Source organism: Arvicola amphibius, chromosome 10, assembly GCF_903992535.2.
Source record: "Arvicola amphibius chromosome 10, mArvAmp1.2, whole genome shotgun sequence".
In the NCBI taxonomy this organism is placed as follows: Eukaryota; Metazoa; Chordata; class Mammalia; order Rodentia; family Cricetidae; genus Arvicola; species Arvicola amphibius.
In genome coordinates, this window is record NC_052056.1 from 22,344,158 (window position 1) to 22,366,026 (window position 21,869).

Sequence of the window (21,869 nt, forward strand, 5' to 3'; positions counted from 1 at the left end):
CTGGTCTGCAGACACACACAGACAAAATATTGTAAATATAATAAAGGAAGAAAGAAAGAAAGAAAGAAAGAAAGAAAGAAAGAAAGAAAGAAAGAAAGAAAGTCTGACACATCATATTGAGACAGGACTAAGGTCCTCCCCCTATATCTAGACTGAAAAATGTATCATTCCATAGAGAATGGGCTCCAAAAAGTCAGTTCATATACTAGGGATAAATACTGGTTCCACTTTCTTCCATCATTTACTGGATTGAGGCTGTTCCTTCGTTCCTGGCCACTTAGACCCAAAATAATCACACAGAAACTATATGATTTGCAATATTGTCTGTCCAATAGCTTAAGCATATTTCTGCCTTACTCTTGTATCTTAAATTAACTCATTTTATTAATCTGTGTATTGCCACAAGGCTGTGGCTTACCAGCAAGGTTGCAGTGTGTCTGTCTCCAGTGGCTGTTACATGGATTCTCGCTGACTCTGCCTCCTCTCTCTATAGATCTCTTTCAGCCTAGCTTTACTCTGTTAAGCCATTGGCTGAAAGAAGCTTCTTTATTAACCAATGGCAATAAAACATACTCACAGCATATATCACCTCTCACATCACTGGATGAAGGCTCCATGATGATAGTTAAGGTAGTCATCAATCTGACTGCAGTGGAACGGCAGCCCAGGCACTTTTTGCGCTATTGCTCAGGGTCTTAACTGGGGTCATCCTTGTGGGTTCCTGGGAATTTCTCTAGTGTCTCCTTTCTCACTAACCCCATATTGTCTCCCTCAATCAAGATAACTTTTCTTTGCTCTGCCTTTCTATCCTTCACCCAACTCGACCTTCCTGATCACTCGTGTTCTCCTTCCTGCTCCCCTTCTCCCCTCCACATTCCCCTATTGCTCACATGGTACTACTTCACTAAAGAGATCTTGTCTATGTCTCCTTCCCCAGGGATCCATGTATGTATGTTTAAGGATGTCTGTCACATTACATATGAAAGATCTTGAGTTTCTTTTCTCTCCTCATGATAACTTCAGTTATGGAGACATCAATGACTACCTACAGCTTTCCACAATTCACATCATCTTTCAGTACCTTTAAAAATTTCCATTTTCTTTCTTTATAATAGCAGGGATGAGATTAATAAAACATTTTAATTAAACTTGACTTCACAATTACCAACTGAGCAATGTAAGACAATAGATTTCATGTTGGCTACAAGGACACTGTGGATTCTATAGCTATAGTTTTGTTTGCACCACTGCCTGCTCAACAAGTGGGTTTGCATATGTCCCATTAGTCTCTATTATTAACACTATTTTGAAATTAAAGTAATTTGTTTGAAATACGAAGAGAAGAGTTTGTGGGGCAATAAAGAGAGACATTTCAAGAGGATATAGTTTTGAAAAATAAGCATATATTGTTGGGCAGAGTTAGTCCATATTAAGTAGGAGCAGATGCTGAAAGTTTTTTTAGTCTCACAGCCTATGACCCGTTCCTTTGCTCTCTTTCTCATGCATTTTCTTCCCTTTCTTGACCCCTTCTTTTTTACTCCTTCTCTTTTGACTCCTCCGATTTCCACCAAATCTTCTTTCTTTTCTAATAGAATGTCAAAGATATTCTTGACTCGTGGTCACACAAAACTGAATCCACTAGAATGTGATGTGTATATCTCAGGAAATAATCCTGTTTAAAATGCATTTTTCGACTTTCGAGGTCTGTAGTCACATTCTGATTTCTGTGGGTTCTTCATCTTTGTGTTCTGTCTTTTATACTTATTTGAGGCCACCACATGTATTAAAAGTCAGTAAGTTCCAGCATTTTGAGGCACTCTGTATGATCACTACCCCCTGCCCCACCCCCTAATCACAGTATAGTATGGGATCCCTCTGAGTTCTGTTGTCATTTCAGCTTTTGTCTGTGTTATCACAAAACTGAGTCCTTTATATAAACCAAGCAGATTGATAATCTTTCATAATTTAAAGGCCTACACCTCTCTGAAAACATAGTGAAAGGAATATCATATACCATCACTTATACCTATATTCCTGCCTGCTCAAAACACCAGCTTTTATATACAATTACAAATATTTAATAGAGGTACTTGAGGTTTATTTATTGATTCTCTCAAAAGAAATGTAACTTTGCAGTATCATAATTTAAGGTGTTCATATAGACTCTTACATTTTCAATTACATCTTAAAATCGAGAATGTACTTTTATTAATTGTTTTCGTAGATACTCCTTTTACCCTATCTCTGTCTGAATGATGAGACCTTTCCATTTTATTTTCTGCTCTAGTTAACTGTTGCAGGCCTGATAATTGCATTTAAAGTAAACAATTATAAATGAGGAAGACTTTCTGTAACACATCACTTGCTTTAAGGAAACAGCCTGCACTGCTGTGGTGCAAATTGGATCTCCCTGTCCAAGTATATCACATCTATTAAATCAACTTTAAAATTTTACACTGAAAATTTTGTTATTGGCATCTGATGCTTACAGTCTATATGTTCTTTTCTGAATCTGATGAAATGAAACTGGTAGTCCCCACCATTAAAAATATATTCTCTCCCTAAATGCAAAGGTAAACTCATGGCCAAATTAAGTTCTATTAATTGAATTAAAATATGTATTTGAATTGGCTTGAAAGTAGATTAGAATTACTCTGAGATATATGACCTCTCTTTACAGAACAGAAATTTGCAAATTTAGGTGATTGCTTGGAAAGTTGCAACTAGCAAACTGTAAGGTGGTTTACTATAAATCATTATTATTATTTTTCCTGAATGGCTGTTGATTTTAGAATATCCTTTTGATTCCTCTGGAAGACATAATCTGCAATATAGTAGAGTGGTATCCAAAGCAGTGATTGTTTAAAAGTCAAAAGCATCTAGATGCTGTTTGAGATCATTTGCCATTTTATCAGGAGACAAACATTTGCTTCCCAGCCCTCATGTTGGGTAGTTCATAAATGCATGTAACACTAGCTCCAAGGCTTGCACAGACACATCAATAACCAATAAAATAAATTTTAAAAGCAAAACAAAGAACATCAAAGGTATCCAAAAGAGAACATAATGCATAACTTTGATCTTCAAAATGCCTGGATACTATATTTCTATCATATAGTGGCTCAACTTTTATTACATCACTAGAATGTCATTGTGCTTATATCAGCATATTTACTGTAGATACTGCAAAATACCTAGATACTTTATAAATTAGGAGGATTATTTAGCTCTCAGTTTAATAGAACCAACTAATGGCCCTAAGTGAGGACATACTGCCTGCATCAGAGAATACTAAGTGATAACGATTGGTGAATATAGATCAAAAAGCAAGACAGGTAGCTAGAGACAGTCAGAGGTCACACTGTCCATTTTATAACAATTCACTTTTGCACAAACAAACTCAGTTTGTAAAAACAGCAACAGCCTCTTCCAACAATGATATCCACAGTCCTGTAACTATTCTTAGTCAGGTCATATGTCTTACAGGTAACCATTATGTTAAATTTACCACCTTGGAGACCATGCTTCCAGCACATTCACCCTCTGAGGACAGACAGCATTCAGATAACTGCATGGCCTATCGATTTTGCCCTATGGTGAAATACTAAAATTCTATATGTATTTATGTTAAGATATAAAAGATGTTTCTTCCACTACAAGATCATGCTGAAGGTTAGATTTTATTTATTTATTTAATTAGTTAATACTTTGACTTTCAAGGGGCATTTGCCTGTATTGCTGTCTGTCTTTTATACAGGAGCTAGTGTGTGTGTGTGTGTGTGTGTGTGTGTGTGTGTGTGTGCATGTGTATGTGTCTATATACAGATGGTCATGTTACTGCACCTTCAGTTCAGTGTGCAAGTAGAATGAAAGTCACATATCTTAGACTAGCTTGAAACTTTGCAGCCACATCATGCACCATGTCCTTTCTGATTGAGCAATGTGCTGTGTACACTGTCTGGTTTCTCTGGTCTTTGCCCATGGTGTTGGGCTTGTTCACTTGGGTTGTTCTCTCACTGAACAATAAGTATTAAGAGAACAAAAAAAATAAGTCAGTCCTATTCACCTTGGTCCTCATTTCAAAATGTTGATCCACCCAGGGGGATTAGTGGTTCTCTTCACTTTTGTTTGACATTTTTATGGAGCATGTTAAGTGTGATCACTAAGATTAACATTAATTTACTGTTATATGGCCTCAATGGACAAAAGAGTTGAGATGATTTAGAGATGTATAGAAATCCAAAAGTGTAAATGTAAATGAAACCATGTATCTGGTTATTCCATTAAATATTTGAAAATGTTTAGCCCTATGAATGTGAATATAGTTGAAACATACAATATAGATAAGAAAAGTGTTAAACTTGACTTCTTGCCTCATGTTTTGCAGGATCTCGTCTTCGTCAAGAAGACTTTCCCCCCAGGATTGTAGAACACCCTTCTGATGTAATTGTCTCCAAGGGAGAGCCCACGACTCTGAACTGTAAAGCAGAGGGCCGGCCAACTCCCACCATTGAATGGTACAAGGACGGCGAGAGGGTGGAGACAGACAAGGATGACCCCAGGTCTCACAGGATGCTTCTGCCAAGCGGATCCTTATTCTTTTTGCGAATTGTGCATGGACGCAGAAGTAAACCTGATGAAGGGAGCTACGTTTGTGTTGCAAGGAACTATCTCGGTGAAGCAGTGAGTCGGAACGCATCTCTGGAAGTGGCATGTAAGTAAACACCATGAGCCTCATGTGCACTCGCATTCCACTTGACTTTAGCAAGTCCGGTTGTGTCTTATTGATGTGTAGAAGCTATAAAGTAAAGCAAATGAAATACTACATAACCTTTGCTTCTCTGAAGAAATATGGTTAGAGGACCATCAGTATAAGGACTGCAACAATTTTATTCACATCAAATTAGTATGAGGTGGTTTAAGGTCTATGCTATTATATCATAGCAGTAAGACATGCATGATGCTACTGTTATTGAAAATTTGAATTATTGATGAGTTACATAATGGATTATTACTGTTGCTTATGTTAAAATCAAAAGTTCATGTATAACATGTCAGAAATGCAGACATAAATCCAATATTGCACATGTTTCTGCTACTGACATATATATATACATATATATACATATATAAACATATGTATATATATATATATATATATTATACAGTACATATAAACAGTAGATACAGAAGGGAGAATATACCATCAACTATAATGGTAACTTTTTTTTTAGTAAGCTTCATCAAAGAAGAGCTTGCTATGCCATTTCAGAGTTTCTGATTTTTACTCAATCTTAATAATCAAAAGAGATAAGAACTTCCTCTATTTGCACTTTTTTTCTATTTATTTATTTATTTATTTATTTATTTATTTATTTATTTATTTATTTATTTATTTATTTGCCAGCCCTGCCAGCAGAAATAAAGATATTAGCTCCTGGCTTCTATTTTAAGCACAGACTCCATTGACTTTGTGGGTGGTGTGTGATAGACTGATTTTAGGATTTGGGGTTGTGATTTAAGATCTATATCTAGGTTGTGGTTTAAGCTCTATATGTATACACTTTGCTCATAGCTTTCTCGTTTTATGTAAAAGTTTCATCTGCTGTAAACTGTGCATGAGACAACAGCAATGTTCACTTGTAGAGAAGGTGCCAGGAAGGCATTAGGGATCTTAGGTCCTCTTGCTGAAGTCAGTGCATTCTGTGTGGCATCACAGCAGATTAGGCTTATGTGCAGCGAGTTGAGACTTGCAGCAACATGCCAGGGTCTTTGTAGCTGGAAGTGGTTTTTGATAAACAAATGAAAGTAGTCTTTATTTAACTTAAGTATCTTGGTGAAGCTCTTGCTCCCAAGCCATCTCTCTTCTAGTTTAGAGTTTCATTCCATAAACCGCGAACTGCCGATATTTCCCATTAATATACCTCTTTCTGAAACTTTTGCCCATATTGAAATATTTTATTCCTAAATTCTATTGATTCAGCCTTCCATGTTTCTTTATAGTGTGACTGGGTTTGTCCTTCCATGTTTTAAGGACTCAGAGCCCATCACTGCTGTATGACTAAAGGTGTGGCAAATGAACTAATGGGGATTGCAAGAACTGATCTTGATTCTTCTGCACATCTAGAACCCTGAATATAAACAGACATTTTGATGAATGAAAATGAAGATGCTTTATTTTTCCATAAATAACCCTTTTTTTCTAGCCAGCAACCAAGAACCACTTTACTCTGTCTAATTTCACTTCAAAACATAAAAGTTTATCAAAATTGGCTGGTAGTCTCTTTGTAGGAGAGTCAAGAACATTACTCTTGGGTCATAGCTTTCTTGAAATTGATCCTCAATTGCATGCATCTTTTATTTCATCTGAAGGAATTATTGTTTCCCCTAATTAAATCATAATAATGAATTTATTTTCAGAGAAAAATATTAAGGCATGATTCTTTCCCATGTAATATGGCAGTTGCATTTTTTAACGTACAAATAATGAACTTTAAGTAATGCTTAAATTACTTAAAACTCAAAAGGAAAAATAAGAAGACTTCCAAATTGCATTTTCTAGTGAATACAATTCTTTCTTTTAATGTCATGTCAACAGTTTGTGGCACTTGAAGCTACCAAAGATCAAATAATACTCATTTATTTGTTGCAATTTTTTCCATTACCTTGTCAGTCCTTTCTAAGTTATTGTGAATTTTAGAACGTAAATCTCAAATGCTGAACCGAGAAATGCCTTCTTTCCTCTCCGTGTGCTAAGGGAAAGGAATAAAGAAGACGTTCCAATCTATTGTCAGAGTTCAGAATGCCCTTCAGAGGACCAATATAGAAATATTTTATAATAGATTAAATAGAGATAAAATGCTAGTTAAGTTATATAGAAAAACGGTCCTAAAGAGGGCTGCATTAGTTAAGCTCTGATGTCAGTAGTATGTGATGGCTTTGAGGAAAAATGAAGGTGGACCTCATGTTGCTATAGGGAAAGGAAGAGTTAAAGAACATAAGGACCTGCTCAGCATCAGAGAGCTTGCGAGAGGCTGTTCGGCAGGAATACGTTGGAAAAGAGGGGATGTGCTGAAATCACAACCTCTATGTGGTTTCATTACGTGCAAGGGAGTCTTTGACAGAGAACTGGTGATTATATTACTGGAATGATGAATGGAGGCGAAAGGAGTTATTCTGCCAAGTAACCCAGAAAGGTTTCATCTTACATTTTAAACTGAAAAGCAAAAACTGGGGAGAGGAGATGGTTAGAAATAAACCTGAGAATTCCAATGCATGTCAGGTTGCTGGTTGTGATCAGTTTTCAAGACGGTGTGCATCTTTCAAATATTTTTGTGTCTCAATGTCTGCAATGTAGGTTCACCATTCATAAAATTAGAGTGTACAGAAGGCGCATCTATGGGTGTGAGAGTTCACTTGGGCTGTATGCTTCGATATGTCTGTGAGCTAACAAGGTTAAAATGCTTAGTGTTCCATTATAAAATAGCTTCTTAAATTTAGCAAAGAAGTCATTTCCAAATAAAGCTTGATGCCCCAGAGGTAAGGAAAAGTAGAGGAGACTGCCTAGATAGGCTGTCAACAGTGAGCCTTTTCCTTGGATTAAGTAGACATTGATCATGTGAATAAGAAATGAGCTTTGGTACGGAAGGTATGGTAGAGAATAGGAGTCAGAGTAACAGGGAATATTGAAGTGACAAGAAAAAAAAAGTTTTCAAATAAAGTAGGTGGTAAGTAAAACAACCAATGGTGGGAGGACACTGTGGGCTTAAAGGGGTGGATGTTGGCATAGAAAATGGCTGTTGGGTAAAAGGAAGCAGTGAGGGCAGAATGGGGAAGCTGGATCAGTCTCAGCATCTCTACAACTGAGTGTGGATTCCATGGGCTCCTCTTCTACAAAGGAAGTTTGGAAGTAGCTCTGGCTTTCCCATAACATGAAAGAGCTTCCTGTCAGCCCTCATGATAAGCCATGATGACTACACACATTTATTGTGTAATGATATTGATAAAGATGTATGAACAAATTTTGCTTCTTTTTGCTTCACCTTGATTTTTATTTTAAGTGCTATATATTGTGTCTGTCATACGTGAAAATCAGAATTCTGTGGTTTAACATTAGTCATCTATCTTGATTTTCTGTGTGGAAACCTTCTCTATGTTATACTATATTCTTTCCCTCACTCCTGTTCCCTCTTCTCTCTCTCTGTCTCTCCCTCCCTCTCTCTCTCTGTCTCTCTCTCTCCCTCCCTTTCTCTCTCTCTCTCCCTCTCTTTCTCTGTCTCTCTCTCCCCCCCTCTCTCTCCCTCTCTCTCTCTCTCTCTCTGCTTTCTTCAGCAATATAGTGGGCAAGTGCAGAAAAGTAACAGAAAAAATATTCATGGCCAAATATTGCTATGGAGAGTTGAATCACTAAATAATTTTATTATTGTTGTGTGTTTTTTATTTGTTTTAAGCATATTTAAGGGAGAAAAGGAGTAATTCAGAAAGTCTTTTCAACTCACGTGAATTTGAGGTGGGTCTTTAGGCAGAAAGTGATTTTAAATGGGAAGAAAACATAATCACAAGGCACCAGCAAGAGGCCTGGCACTCAGGAAGTTAATAGGTGGTTTTCCAATGACACCTCCGGGAGCTCCAGGCACAGAGGTGCAGATAGGATTTCAGTTCCCAACAAGTGCTGTGTTGTACAGAGCAGAAGGAGTGGGAGGGCCTTTGCTGGGACCCTGCATAGCTGCATAAGATGCAGCCAGCCTGGTGGCCTCAAGAGATGGCAGCTGTAGCCCCAGGTGGTAAATATAGGACGGCAGCTTGATCTATCGACCAAGGGAAGAGGGGTTCTGGGCTAAATGAAAATTCATGAAAAATTGATGAAGTCCCCAGATTATTTTTTTCCTCCGTTTCCTTTTCTTGACACTATGCTTGTGCAGAGGATAAATTAATGAGGTGATAAACATTCTAAAGCTGGGAGGTTCTGGTTCAAAGTTCAGGGATACTTGCAAAACTATCTTTGTTTTTTATATTTTCTGTTTGCTTGTTTGTTTGTCTTTTCCCACTGCTTACTTTAAAGGCAAATACAGAACTTTTCAAATTACCTTTATTTTGGTAAGTTCAGAAAAGCTAAATCTAAATATTCAAATGACGGCTTTTGGTTTGATCCTCAAGAGAAAACATACATGATGCCTAAATCCAGGTGGAGTTTGAGTATGAATTCCATGAGGCAAGATTGTTTGCTCTTCGTTATTTCTTCTTTTCCTCTTCCCAGTAGCCCCTCCCCCCTTGTGTTCTCCATGTAGCAAGACACAGGCTCCGGGAACATAATTCAGAGAAGGATAAGGCACTGCATTATTTATAGATCACAGATTGCTAGAATAACAAAGCTGCACAATAGTCCTGATTGTTTTAAATCTACCACTAAATTGCTATTTTATTTGTACAAAGAAGAATGGGTACATGCATGGATGAGCTTTGCTGTGAGAGTGAACAGTTGCCCTGAAAATGAACACAAGGTAACCTGTTAACTTCACTCCTGCAATCCGGCACGTATGGAGGTTTTTATGTGCTTGATTTTATTTTGACTGTTGGGAAAATTTATCCAGGGAGAATGGTTTTATTCTTCATAAAGACATAAGACAATTTAAATTTAAAAGAACTTAAATTTAAGCAATGCAGAGCTCCTTGAATGTAATTTTTGCTTGTTTCCTTTTTTGAGGAATGATTTTACTGTGTATTCCAGGGTGGCCTCAAACTCCCAACCACCTTTCCTCAGCCTGTCAAATGTCACCACACATGACAAGAATTATTTAGCTAGATATTATTCATATATCGTGTCTTTCACAAGTTCAATATATATCATTTGATGATTTTTAAAATAAATGTCTTTGCAGGATGTTACCATCAACACCATAATCTAAGCTAAAACATTTTGAAACTTAAAGATTCCTATGCTAATTAACATGCAATCCCCAATCTTCTGAAACATTCCTCCCTTAACCTAACAGAAACATTTACCTACTATCCTAAAAAGTTGCATGTTGTATGCATTTATAGGGGGAAACACTTATGAAAGATAATTTTGTGCGATAACATATATACTTCGAATGCCTATAATTCAACAGAATGGCACATGCCAATTCTCCTTTTACACATGACTTTTTTTTTCTAATAATAACTAGAACATATCTTTCCAGTCTGACCAGAGGAGGCCAAAAGTATTCTAGAATTACTTACAGTAGGTGTGCTCCTTTTGCACTTGAACCAGTCTTTATGAAACAGTAGGAGAAGATTTTTTCATAAGTTTAATTCTTTCTCTATATAGAAGTCTATAACATCTTGTAATTCAGTGGCTAAGGACTAAGGTTTATTACACTACTGATATATTTTTAGTGCTGAGTATTTTTGTCTTTTTCTGAGGAAATTCCCAAAAGCGAAAGCATTCCTAGTTGTGTCTTTCTTAATTAGGAGATATCCTTGCATTTTTGTTGGTTAGAAGTTACATATACATCTTTGTTAAAGTTTCATAAGCAATACTGTATGAGAGAAAAATAGGGTCTCAGCCTGAGATAGCTTCTGGAATATCATGGTCTATCAGTAGCTTTCTCTCTCAGACATCAACAGTTGACTGTCTCAGTGGTTTAGGCTACTACGGCAAAGTGGCAGAAAGAAACATCTCATACAAAATATACTTTAATTTTCTGTATCTCTAGAAAGTCAGTGGTCAAATAGCCAATATAGGTGTGTTTTGATAAGTACAGCATACTTTCTACTTCCTATGAAGGTTCTTCTTGAAGACTAATCATATTCTATATGCCTTATCTTAGAAGGATTCTAATCATAAGGATTGGTTTATTTTTTAATTTTATAAAGTTTCTATAAATTTTTTTCAAAATAAAAACATCATATACTTATTGGAATTTTAGCTCATTAATTTTAGAAGAGCACAGAAATTTAGATGGTAGTTCTTGATTTGGGAGAGAATTCAGACAGAAACTGTAAGAATCACTGATTGTTTTGAAACAGAGGTTTGAATCCTGTTAAGTGCTATGTTTTTTCTTATAATTGCTTTGATTTTCTTTTTGTTCTTTTGTTTATTTTTTTGTTTTGGGTTTTTTGTTTGCTTGTTTGTTTAATGGAAACCCCATTGTTGTATGATATCTACCAGAGAAGACTACTTGTACTTATGTTTAAACCTTTTTTACCTAGCTAGCCTGAGGCTACATTGGGTGTTTGGGATCCCAGTTTACTGCCAGGCCTTTATCAGACAAAAAACAACTTTAATTAACAAGAATAGTCAGCCAGCAGCACAAATACAGAAGCCAAAATAGTGAGGCTAGTACAATTAGAGACTTCCCAAGAAATTTGTTGATTTAGGTCTTTGTTTTCAATTTGGCTGGCTATACTGAATACATGCTAAGTTTTTTTTCTCATTTTTTTTATTAAAGATTTCCATCTCCTCCCCCTTCCCTCCCCTCCCTTCCACCCATACCCCCACTCCACCCCTCTCCAAGACAAAGAGCCATCAGGGTTCCCTTCACTATGTTAAGTCCATGGTCCTCCCAGCTCCCCCTAAGTCCAGGAAGGTGAGCAACCAAACTGACAAGGCTCACAGTGAGCCTGTCCATGCTGTAGAGTTCATGTTCATTGCCGTTGTCCTTGGTTTCTCAGTCCTCCTCCACCGTCAGCCACATTCAGAGAGTCCGGTTTGGTCCCCTGTTCCATCAGTCCCATTCCAACTGGACTTGGTGCTAAGTTTTATTGCCTGAATGGTTCTTCCATAATGGAGTAAGTTGTGCTAAGGTCCTAGGGCCGGTTTCAGCTGCCAGCGTAAATAACCCTTCACCACTTTTCTGTTCATTGATGTAGGCTTAGTATATAATTGACCTTAAAAAAATCCAGAATATGAAAATGTGTCTGGATTTTAAGCAGCAAGAAAAACCTGAAAGGTGAATGCCATAGGAACACTGTGTAAAGTCTCAGATATGGCCTAGAAATTGAATTTAAATTAGCATTCAAGTATAAAAGGAAATCTTTGGTCATTCATACTTCTATCTAGAAATCAAGTCAATATCATGACAGAAATATTTAACATTTCTGAAGACAATAACTATATTTTTGTGTTTATTTATCTAACATCTGAGTCTGTATAAAGACTTGAAATAACTTTGTTTCTTTTGATCACAGAAGTTGTATTTAGTATAAACCATCTTATGTAAATCTGTCTGCTTCGTTTCCCTTCTTGCTTGTTTCTGCTTTTTTATATTGAATAAAAACATTCAAAGTTTTCTCATAACTCCTTTTTAAAGTCTTCATTGGTTTCCCGCGTTGTTAGGAGTAAGGATTCACACCTTTGATTGTCCCTTAGTATTGTGGAATTGTCAGTCAATGGCAATATCCATCAACTGTGGTGGAGAGGCAAGCCCTCAGGCAGAGCTTACTCAAAGAGTTAACAGTGGCCCAAGATGGCTTCTGGATTGCTAGAAATTCAAGGAGGCCACACAAAAGTAAGAAAAAAAAAGGCCTGCTTTGGAGAAAACAACATTATTAGTTTGTTAGAGACCATATATAGAGGGGTAGATATTGATGTTGACTAAATGTTTTAAAGAACTCTCCCTTTTCCGGGAATGTATTAGGATTCCCCCTCATTTGGAATGCATGTTGAGAGTAAAAGACAGAAGCACATTTTTTGAATGCATTGAAGGAGTGAGGCAGAAGCGTCTATGCTACAGGTTCCCATTTGACACACTGAGAGCTGCATTAAGTTTACAAATTAAGCCCATATTAAGAAGGGGAGGTGAATTTCAACAAAGGATTGAAAGATTTTTTAAAATTAATTCATGCTCAGTGAAGACACAATTTAAAGTGTTCTGTTTTCATATGACTGCCTTATGAATGCTAGAAACACATACATGAGCTGAGGTATAGATTTGAAAAAAAAGGAGTCAAAAGAGTTTTTGAATGGATCTAGAGATGCTCTTTTGCAAGATGATATAACACTTAAAATGGTTTAGAATATTTCTTTTAAGGGGTATACTTTTTATCATAATTATAGAAGCAAAAACCAAACAGAGAAAACCATAAGTTTTAATGACAGTTAGTATTCAACAGAATGGCATCGGACCTGGTCACAGGCACATGGGTGAGGAACTGCTACTATACATTGCAAATGCTGAAGAGTAAGAGGTCTTTCTGACAAGAGAAAGTAAAACATAGATCTGGAGAACTGATGGTCTTGAAAGGGAAATGAGTAGTAAGAATCATTTGTGTCTTTTGAGCACCAGGTTTTTTGTTCTAAGCATTTCACATTCACTATTTATTCAATTCTAAAAGGAACTATAAGGTTTGTTTAAGTGTGTTGTTTTCTTATATATCGAAAATGTAAAATTAATTTGTACATTTAAATATCTAAGGTTTAAAATTAACTTGCATATTTTTATACAGAAATTAAAATTAAGATTTGAACCCAGACGGACCTGGCTCTCAAATATGCTTTCTTAATCAGTGTGCTATGCCTACACATTGATTAATTTAAACAAGAATACAAAATCCGTCGGCACTTAGAGAAAAAGAATCATTAGTGTTGATTTTGTTTTTAATCCAGAAACTATGACCTAATTGTGCATATCCAAAGGTGACGCCTGAAGAGGTGAGATGAGAGATGAGATAGAAGGCACCGTTTTTGTGTTGAGATTCTGTGTTTTGTAGGAGAGTAAAGAAAAGAGACAACATAAAGTAAACTTTTTCTGTGTTTGTTTAATTATATTGACATTTGAAAGCTCATTAGTTTATTCAAGTAATTTGATTTTCTCTTTACAGTTTCTAGTTGTCAAATATCAGTATCAGGAAAATCCATCACTTTCAGTTGTTATTGACATGTTTGGAGGCTAAAGCATTTTGAAGATTAACAATTCAATTTATAAGATGAGTCATGTGTGATTTCAGATACAATGAGAAGTTTACCAAGTTTACAAAACAGGAGTATTATAATGGCAGCCATGCCTTACACCTTTTTAGAATTTTCTGAGTCATTAAGATCTTCAAATGATATTATTTTGTTGCTATGTATATTTATACACATATTCTGGTCATCATTATTTTTAAGTTCAATAAATAACTTCATTAACACTGGCCAATTTGACTTTCAAATTATATATCTATTTTTCTTTACTGTGGCATTTCTTTTTAATTAATTAATTTATTTTTATTGTTTTTATTGAGCTATATGTTTGTGATTTATAATTAGACTAATCAGGTTCTTTAGATACATAGAGATTATATTCAGTATTGATAGATAATCTTCAACCTCTTCAAAGAGCTATAGAAAATGGTCTTTAATCTAACTCAGAGTTCCATGGTAGTGAGACACAATCTCTCCGGGAAACACTGATCTATTCCTGAGAGAATGTTGAGCACCAAAGACACCCCACCTAGAGCCTTTCTTCTTGGCAGAACTGGCCTTTGTGTAAAAAATTGCCCATACCTCAACCACTAACAGAGATACAGAGTATCTGTAAATGGATGAAACAGAACTGTTATATCCTGCCAAGACAGGGTAAGATAGTTTTGAAAAGTTTCTTGCCTTTGAAAATGGTATGACAGTTACATTAGGCCTTAGCCAAAGTTGGTTGTTTCAATGCTGCAAACGTGACTTTGGGTGATTGCCCAGGTAGCCAGTTGTCTCTGTGATTTGTTGCTTGTTTTGGAAGTTGTTTGATTGTACTTCCTAATTACTCAGGTAACATTATTTCCCTTCTCAAATCTTCGATGGGGTTGAAGACTATATAAATGTAGTTACTTTCCTCTCATGACTTGGCCAAGTTATTTATTATACAAGATTTAAGCTAGTTAGAATAGGATATTTGTACTTATTGTATGTAATTTCATAGTAGGTTTAGAACTCTCTTACTTAAACAAAAGGGGGAGGTGTTGCGGGAGCTCCTTCTACTCCTTCAGCCAATAGCCATTGAGATACCAGCCCATTGGGGCATGGCCTCTCTCTCTTTAAAAAAGCAGCTACTGCCCTCGGCTCCCTCTCTTGCTTCCAGCCAGGCTTCCTGCTCCTAGACTCCTTTCCTGATGGCACAGAAGGCTGTTGTCTGGGACGGTGATCTGCAAGTTTTTCCCCTTTGAATAAATAACCATTCTATTAATCATAATTCCAAACTGGTGTGAGATTGTTTGTAACTTATGCCTTCAAATGTTTTCAATATAAAATGTCTGAAATATTAAATATCCATAGTCAAATTATAAAGGTTGACATGTACTTTAAAAATTTGTTCCAAGTAGATAGGGTAAAGCTGTATTGTACTAATAAATAACAAAGCAAAACAAAGCAAACAAAACCTCCAAACCCCATCACATGAAACAAAAATAAACAACAAAAACATAGTTCCTGAGATTTGGTACTATAAATACAAACCAAAATAAATAGAATGAATAAACTTGATTTTATTGAAATTAGAAACTGTTACTCTCTAAAATGTTTCATTCTACTTAAGAAAATAAGAGGACTATTTTCAGATTGAGATTACATAGATATATACATGTGTATACATTAGATAAATATCAAATGATAAAACATACTTGGAATGAAATAGGATATGCCATAAATGAATACATGTTATGGATGACAAATAAGCACACTGGAGGACATTACTGTCCTTAGGGAAGTATAGATTGAGACCATCAGAAAAGATACACTGATCTTTCATCACAGAATTCCTTTAAAGATGCAGAGAAACTGGTTTGTTCCTGCTTAGTGAAAGGCAAAGTGTATAATCACATTGTAATAAAGTTTGATGGACTCTAAAGGCACTGAATTTTAATTTCCACCCTATTCCACAACCAAGCATTTATCTCAAAGAAATGATAATGTGCACACAAAATCTAGTGTTTGTTTTTTATTTCTAGTTTTACTCCTGATTGCAGAAGACATAATAGTACTAAACTGTTCTGCATGGAATGATTAAACAGAGCAATCTGTATCCACACTATGGAATACTACTCAGCAATAGAAAGAATTGAATTATTGATACACAAAATGATGCAGATGGGTCTCATGGGTATTATTGTCCATGGAAAATGGCATTTTAAAGGGCATTTCAAAAGGCCACATGCTATATAATTCCATATTCTGAAGATCACAAAATTATGGTGATAGAAACCAGATTAGTGGTTGTGAAAAATTCAAAGATGTGGGAGTCAGGAAGGAATGGTTATGACCTGTAAAGGATACTCAAAGGAGACTATAATGACAAAATGATTATTATCCCTGCTATTATGGTATGTCCTCTAATGTACAAGGTGACAATGGAATAGAACTCCATACATCCATTTTTTGTGCAAAATTTATGCAAAATTTTTGATATTACAACATAACTAACAAACGAGAAAGTTAAAATGTGATCAAAACACATAACAGTATCTGATACATGATATAATAAATAGATATTACCATATCACTGCCATAGAAATTCTTTCACTAAGCCTTATTAATACATTTGAAGTTTAAGAAATATAAACCAGCTTGATTCTGTGCTACTAAAACCACTTATGGTTTTGAGTATGGTTTAAATTCATCATTAAAACAGGAAACTCATGAGAAAATAGGTATCAAGAATATAAGGTGATAGGAAAAAAAACTGAAAGTATCAGAACTATTGATCCTTTAAACAGAAGTCAAATGAGGACATCTGTGGGTCCCCTACATTTTGCAAGCAAGACAAGACCTCTTCTGGCAAATGGAAAGTCAATGCTCTCTATGTGCTGAGAGGAGACAGTGAAGGAACAATTGCTGGACCGTGCAGAATCACTGTAGTGTGGGTGGGGAGTGTGGTGGACCTTTTTTTCTTGGACCTTAAGAACCCAAATATTAACCAAAGCCAGTAAGGTGTTGTGGGTAATGAATGTTACATGTGATGTACATTTTCAGATTTTAGTAGGGCATCACCTTGTATATCCCATCTAAGGAAAATGAATCTTTGAGTTAGGGAAACATGTTGCAAGGTTTAGCACTTCATGCCCTATTCAGCTGCAAAATAATTCTCATTACTTTCCTCTATTTACAAGAAATTCTGCAAATTGAAAGTAACTTCTTATTTTTTTTCTTTTTCTTATCATCTCTCATGACAAGCCATTGGAAAATTCCCAGGAAAATTATGTGCCCCTCCTACATATCTTATTTTGAAATCCTTGGAGAGTATGAGCAATTAAATTAATTACATTTTGCAGGCTCTCCCTTCATTTATAATATATAATTGCCCAGGATCCACATGTCCATATTTAAGAGAAGCTTGATAGAAAGGCTGATTTATTTTTGCTTTCTGGTGGGTCTGCTTTAAATATTCCTAAAGACAGGCAGAAAATGTTGTGTTTAATATTCATTTAGGATTTGCTTTCTGAAAGCAGCTGTTATTGGGAACCTCTCGTTAAACAGAGTTACCTATAAACTGATCAACGTCAGAAAGCCTTCCTGAGTACTCAGTTGATTCTTGAATAAGCTGATGGAGTTGAATCTTCAGACGCATATGTAATTAATAGAGATGTAAGAATCTCGATTCACTTTATCTTTTCCGTTTTTGACACATCATAAGAAAAAGCTTTATTAATGAAGTACCCATTGGTAATAACCCATAATATGCTAGACTTTCTTCTTCTATCAGACGACATGCAAATGAACTGTTCTATTTCTGTGGAGAAAGAGAGATGAGGAGTGGTCTAGTTAATCACACTTGAGGGCTGCCATAGATGTCTTCTGGGAAATATGATCATTATTCATACTTATTTAAGGGTCCTTACCCTGTGCATAAGAAAATCTCCCATTCATTCCATTTGGGCTTGATGTTAATTACAGGGACATTAATGGGAGCTTCTCATACAAAATGAATGTGCGATTAAACCAGTGGAGGTCCGTAAGAAACATCATTTGTGACTCAGGTGACTTAAACATACAAATAGTTGCTGGTATGTTGTTGGAACCATAGAGGACATTCGTGTCTGCTTGATTCAGAAAAGGTAGTTATAGATGTGAGATGAAATGACTTAAGAAAGCGCACAGTAGATGACAGGAAGACATACAGCTACAAATGAGGTAACGAAATGCATCCCTCACCAAAGTAAGTGAGCTGAAGACAACAGCTCAGACCCATCCCCATTCCTGTGAATGTGTCAATCCTTTTAGCTTCATGCATCCATTTTCTTAGATTATGATAATGCGTCTGGACTAGATCTTTTCTTCTCCAGAAAAGAGGAAAACAAGGGAAGTGTCCTATAGAGCCAGTATGCAACTGCTGACTGAGTATACCAGTGAAGACAACAACTAGAAAACAGAACAACAGCACTGTGTTTTCCTTCGAGGGGTTGGGAGTTATCAGCACTGGATGTCAAGTAAATCCAATAGCAGTTCTGTTGAACTTGTTCCCTTAGTTGCTGTAAAGACTTTATTGCCTATCAGGATACTATTTCTTTTCCTTTTCAGTTTTTGTCCATGTGACCTCCAGTTGACAACAAGTCATTGATAATGTCCTGAATAAAATGAGGTTTTTCCTTAATCTTACTTGTCTTTTGAAGAATTAACTGCTCATGCGTGCGTGTACGCACAGCTCTTGTTCACCTTGTGGCCATGGAATTAAGTCATTTTTCTTTTCCAATCACCCATGCAGGTCTAAGGTAAATTGTTTTTTGAAAAATTATTTATGTCTTGAGCCAATATTTCTTGCCTGGTGAAGCATAATATGTACAGATATAGTTTCCTAGTATATTGGTTAAATTCTATTTTGTTTTTTTTCTTAAATGCAAAGTAAAAATAACATTAATTTTTAACCTATTTATTTGACCTATATTTTTCATTTTACCTAATAAAGTTTATACTTCTATTTATCAAAGGACTAATCTAAATAAAATGATTATACCAAAAGTTTCCATATATTAAATCAATATATTCATTTTCTCTCAAAATATATATATATATTATATAAAATACTATTTTAGAAATCCTTTAAGATTGAGATAAGTTGTTAAATTTCTTTTCAAAAGCACATACAATTTTCTACTATTTTGATTTTAGTAATTATTAGTATTTTAATCTTAATAATCATAAGTACTCTAGGGTAGATTTCCTTCTGTTTAATATTTCAGTAAGCAATAAAAACACTACACATGTAAACAACTGTACTTCAGTTGAATCAGATACTCTTTAGACCAAGTTTTTTAAATTTCTTGAAATATTTAGGGAACACAAATCCCAGCTTCAACACATGTTCTGAAAGTATATATAGTCTAATTTTTAAACTTATTTAATAAATCCTTTCAAAATATAACATTTTGGTATGTTGTGTAATACCTTAGTTTTAAACATCGTAGCATAATAACCATGACAATAGTTAATAATAATAATAGTAATAATAATAATAAATAAAATGCTGCTACAGTACTACAGAAAAAGTTGATGTTTAGTTTTCTGTTGTGATATTTTTGTGAATAGTAGCCCATCTGCCAACTTTATAAACCAAACTAAACCATTCAGTATTCCTTATTTATTTTACATGGTAAATTAGCAGGAATAGTGCCAGTTCATGAACTAACCAGAATTGTATATCCCTTTAAAATGAATAACATGATTTCTGGAGAGCTTAAAGGTATTTTATCCTTCATTCTTCAAAGACATTTATTTCCATAAAATGGCATTTCAAATTCTAATGACCATGTTGAAACTTTTTTTGTTGTATGGAATATCAGCTCTTAAAAGGGAATTGGTTTACATTATTCAACTAGTCTTCTCTTACCTATTGCATGGTCCTCACTTGGTATGACCTCTGGAGTGACTGTTGGCTTGAGTGATGTACTTAATGAGATCTAATGACATCATGACCCTGACCCCTTCATGGCCCTTGCTCCTCTCATCCATCTTCTTAACCCCACAGGCTGTGAGTCACCGTATAGAATCAGGATTAAACAAGTGTGAATAAACAAGTTCAAGAGTTTTCTGCCTCAGCTGCTGGTGCATGGCAGTGGCAAAAGAAGACATAGAGAATTTAACACCGGTGATGTGCCTTAGGCAGCGCCGTGAATCCTGCTGAAGAAATCACCCCTGTTCTGTTCAATGTTGTGTAGCTAATCTCCTAGCTTGAGCCATTCCTGGACAGTGGTGGCAGTTGGCCTTTCTAGTCACATAGCTGTTGGCGCAGTCAATGAAAGGCTGGCTGATCTATCACTTATCCAGTGTTGTACATTACTAGAGCTTTTATCTCATTAACTGTGATTAATGCTTGTGTGGCACATGCTTGCCATGTAACCGTTCATATGCAGAGATGTTGAATACCTTCTCCTACATGATGAGGGAAGGGCATTCCCAGAGAATGTTATCATCAGGACCAAGGAGCCTGATTTTTAAATTCTCATTCCCAAGTGACTTGATAGGTGTGTGAAATAGCTCTATTCCGATTCTGTCCTGTTTCTGGCTCACCTGTTTCCTATAATTGTGATATAAAGATGCCTTTAGAGACTAGAACTCTAAAGGGGAGATATGAATAATTGTCTGGTGTGCAAAAGACCAGAGCAGAAGGAATAGACATTACAGAAGAGTATGGTTTCAATACCTTAGCCTGAGCTGTTTTCCTAGTGGGATTTCTACTTAGGTCAGTTTTCCAAAGTTTCACTGAAGACACTGGGGATAAAGGGAGCTGTTATATTCTTGCCGATGGCTATGGTTCTGGCTTTATCAGTCTCACATTTGACAACTTCTTCCCCTTGGCCGTCTACATTATTTGATAACTTGACCAGTCAGTGATTAAACATATTTATTTAGTTCAATGGGTCAGAGCTATTGTGACGGATGGAAAATTACTGATGGATTATCAATTTCAGTCCCTGTGACATCTGCCCTCTGTGTAGTTCATCATCTGAGGACTCATAACACATTTGCCTGGACAAGAACATGCTGAGCTACCTGTGAGATCAAAGCGATGGATATTGGAAACACTTTACTCTGAATTAATAAGAGAGTGCAGAAATTAAATGAGTTCTGCACCTATATTTGAAAATCTGAGAGCACACCATTTTCAACCTGGGGAAGAATCAACTGATACCTCCAAACTGCTCTATTCATCATTTTGTTGTATTGTTTTTTATCATTTTTTTTTACCAGGTTTGCTTTGGAATAGAAGATGAACTTACTTGGAAGTATGGTAGCAATGAGAATGCATGTAGAAAGATGATATTGTCTAATTGCTCCCTTTAAAACTTGTGTTTTGAAATATTTATTACACTTATTTTGTTTTGTGTATGCATGTGGATACATGTGTGACTGGATGAGTGTGCATGCCACAAGGCACATATGGAAATCAAAATGAGGAAGTTGACTCTGTCTTTCTAATATGGTATTTATGGGGATTAATCTCGGGTCATCAGGCTTGGTTGCCAATGCCTTTGCCTACTGACCATCTCTCCTGTCCTCTGTTTACATAATTTAATGAGTTGCAAAACAACCTTGAGACTCTTAAAGTTTGGATTATTAAAGTGACAAGATCACCAAGCTGAAACCCTGAATCAAATACCATATGTTTTATTTGTCAAAAACAAGATTGTAAATAAAAATTTTAAAACTTTCTTCCTTTCTCCTCTCTTTTTATTTCTCTGTTGGCTGAGCGGTTCTTTTCCTCTAAATGAAATCTAAGAAGAATAAATCCTTCTTGGAAGTGCCAACATAACAAGAAGATATATTTTACTCTAATTGATGTTTACATACAATATTATATGTAAAATTCAAATATTTTCCATATTCCTCTTTTGATGTTCTCCAGAAAACTAAAATTACTATGTGATTGATTTTAAAACAATATGATTCAGGCTAGGAAGTATTTTTATGTTTTTTTAAAACAAGAATT

The 21,869-nt window shown here is 35.7% G+C and overlaps 1 protein-coding gene across 1 annotated transcript in view; it reads left to right on the plus strand.

Moving 5' to 3' along the window:
- Robo2 (roundabout guidance receptor 2) overlaps positions 1-21,869 on the plus strand; it is a 527,951-nt gene that overhangs the window by 47,330 nt on the left and 458,752 nt on the right. Inside the window, exon 2 of the mRNA XM_038345104.1 lies at positions 4,388-4,714. Coding sequence (XP_038201032.1) covers positions 4,388-4,714 — 327 coding nt within the window. The remainder of the gene's footprint in view (positions 1-4,387; positions 4,715-21,869) is intronic.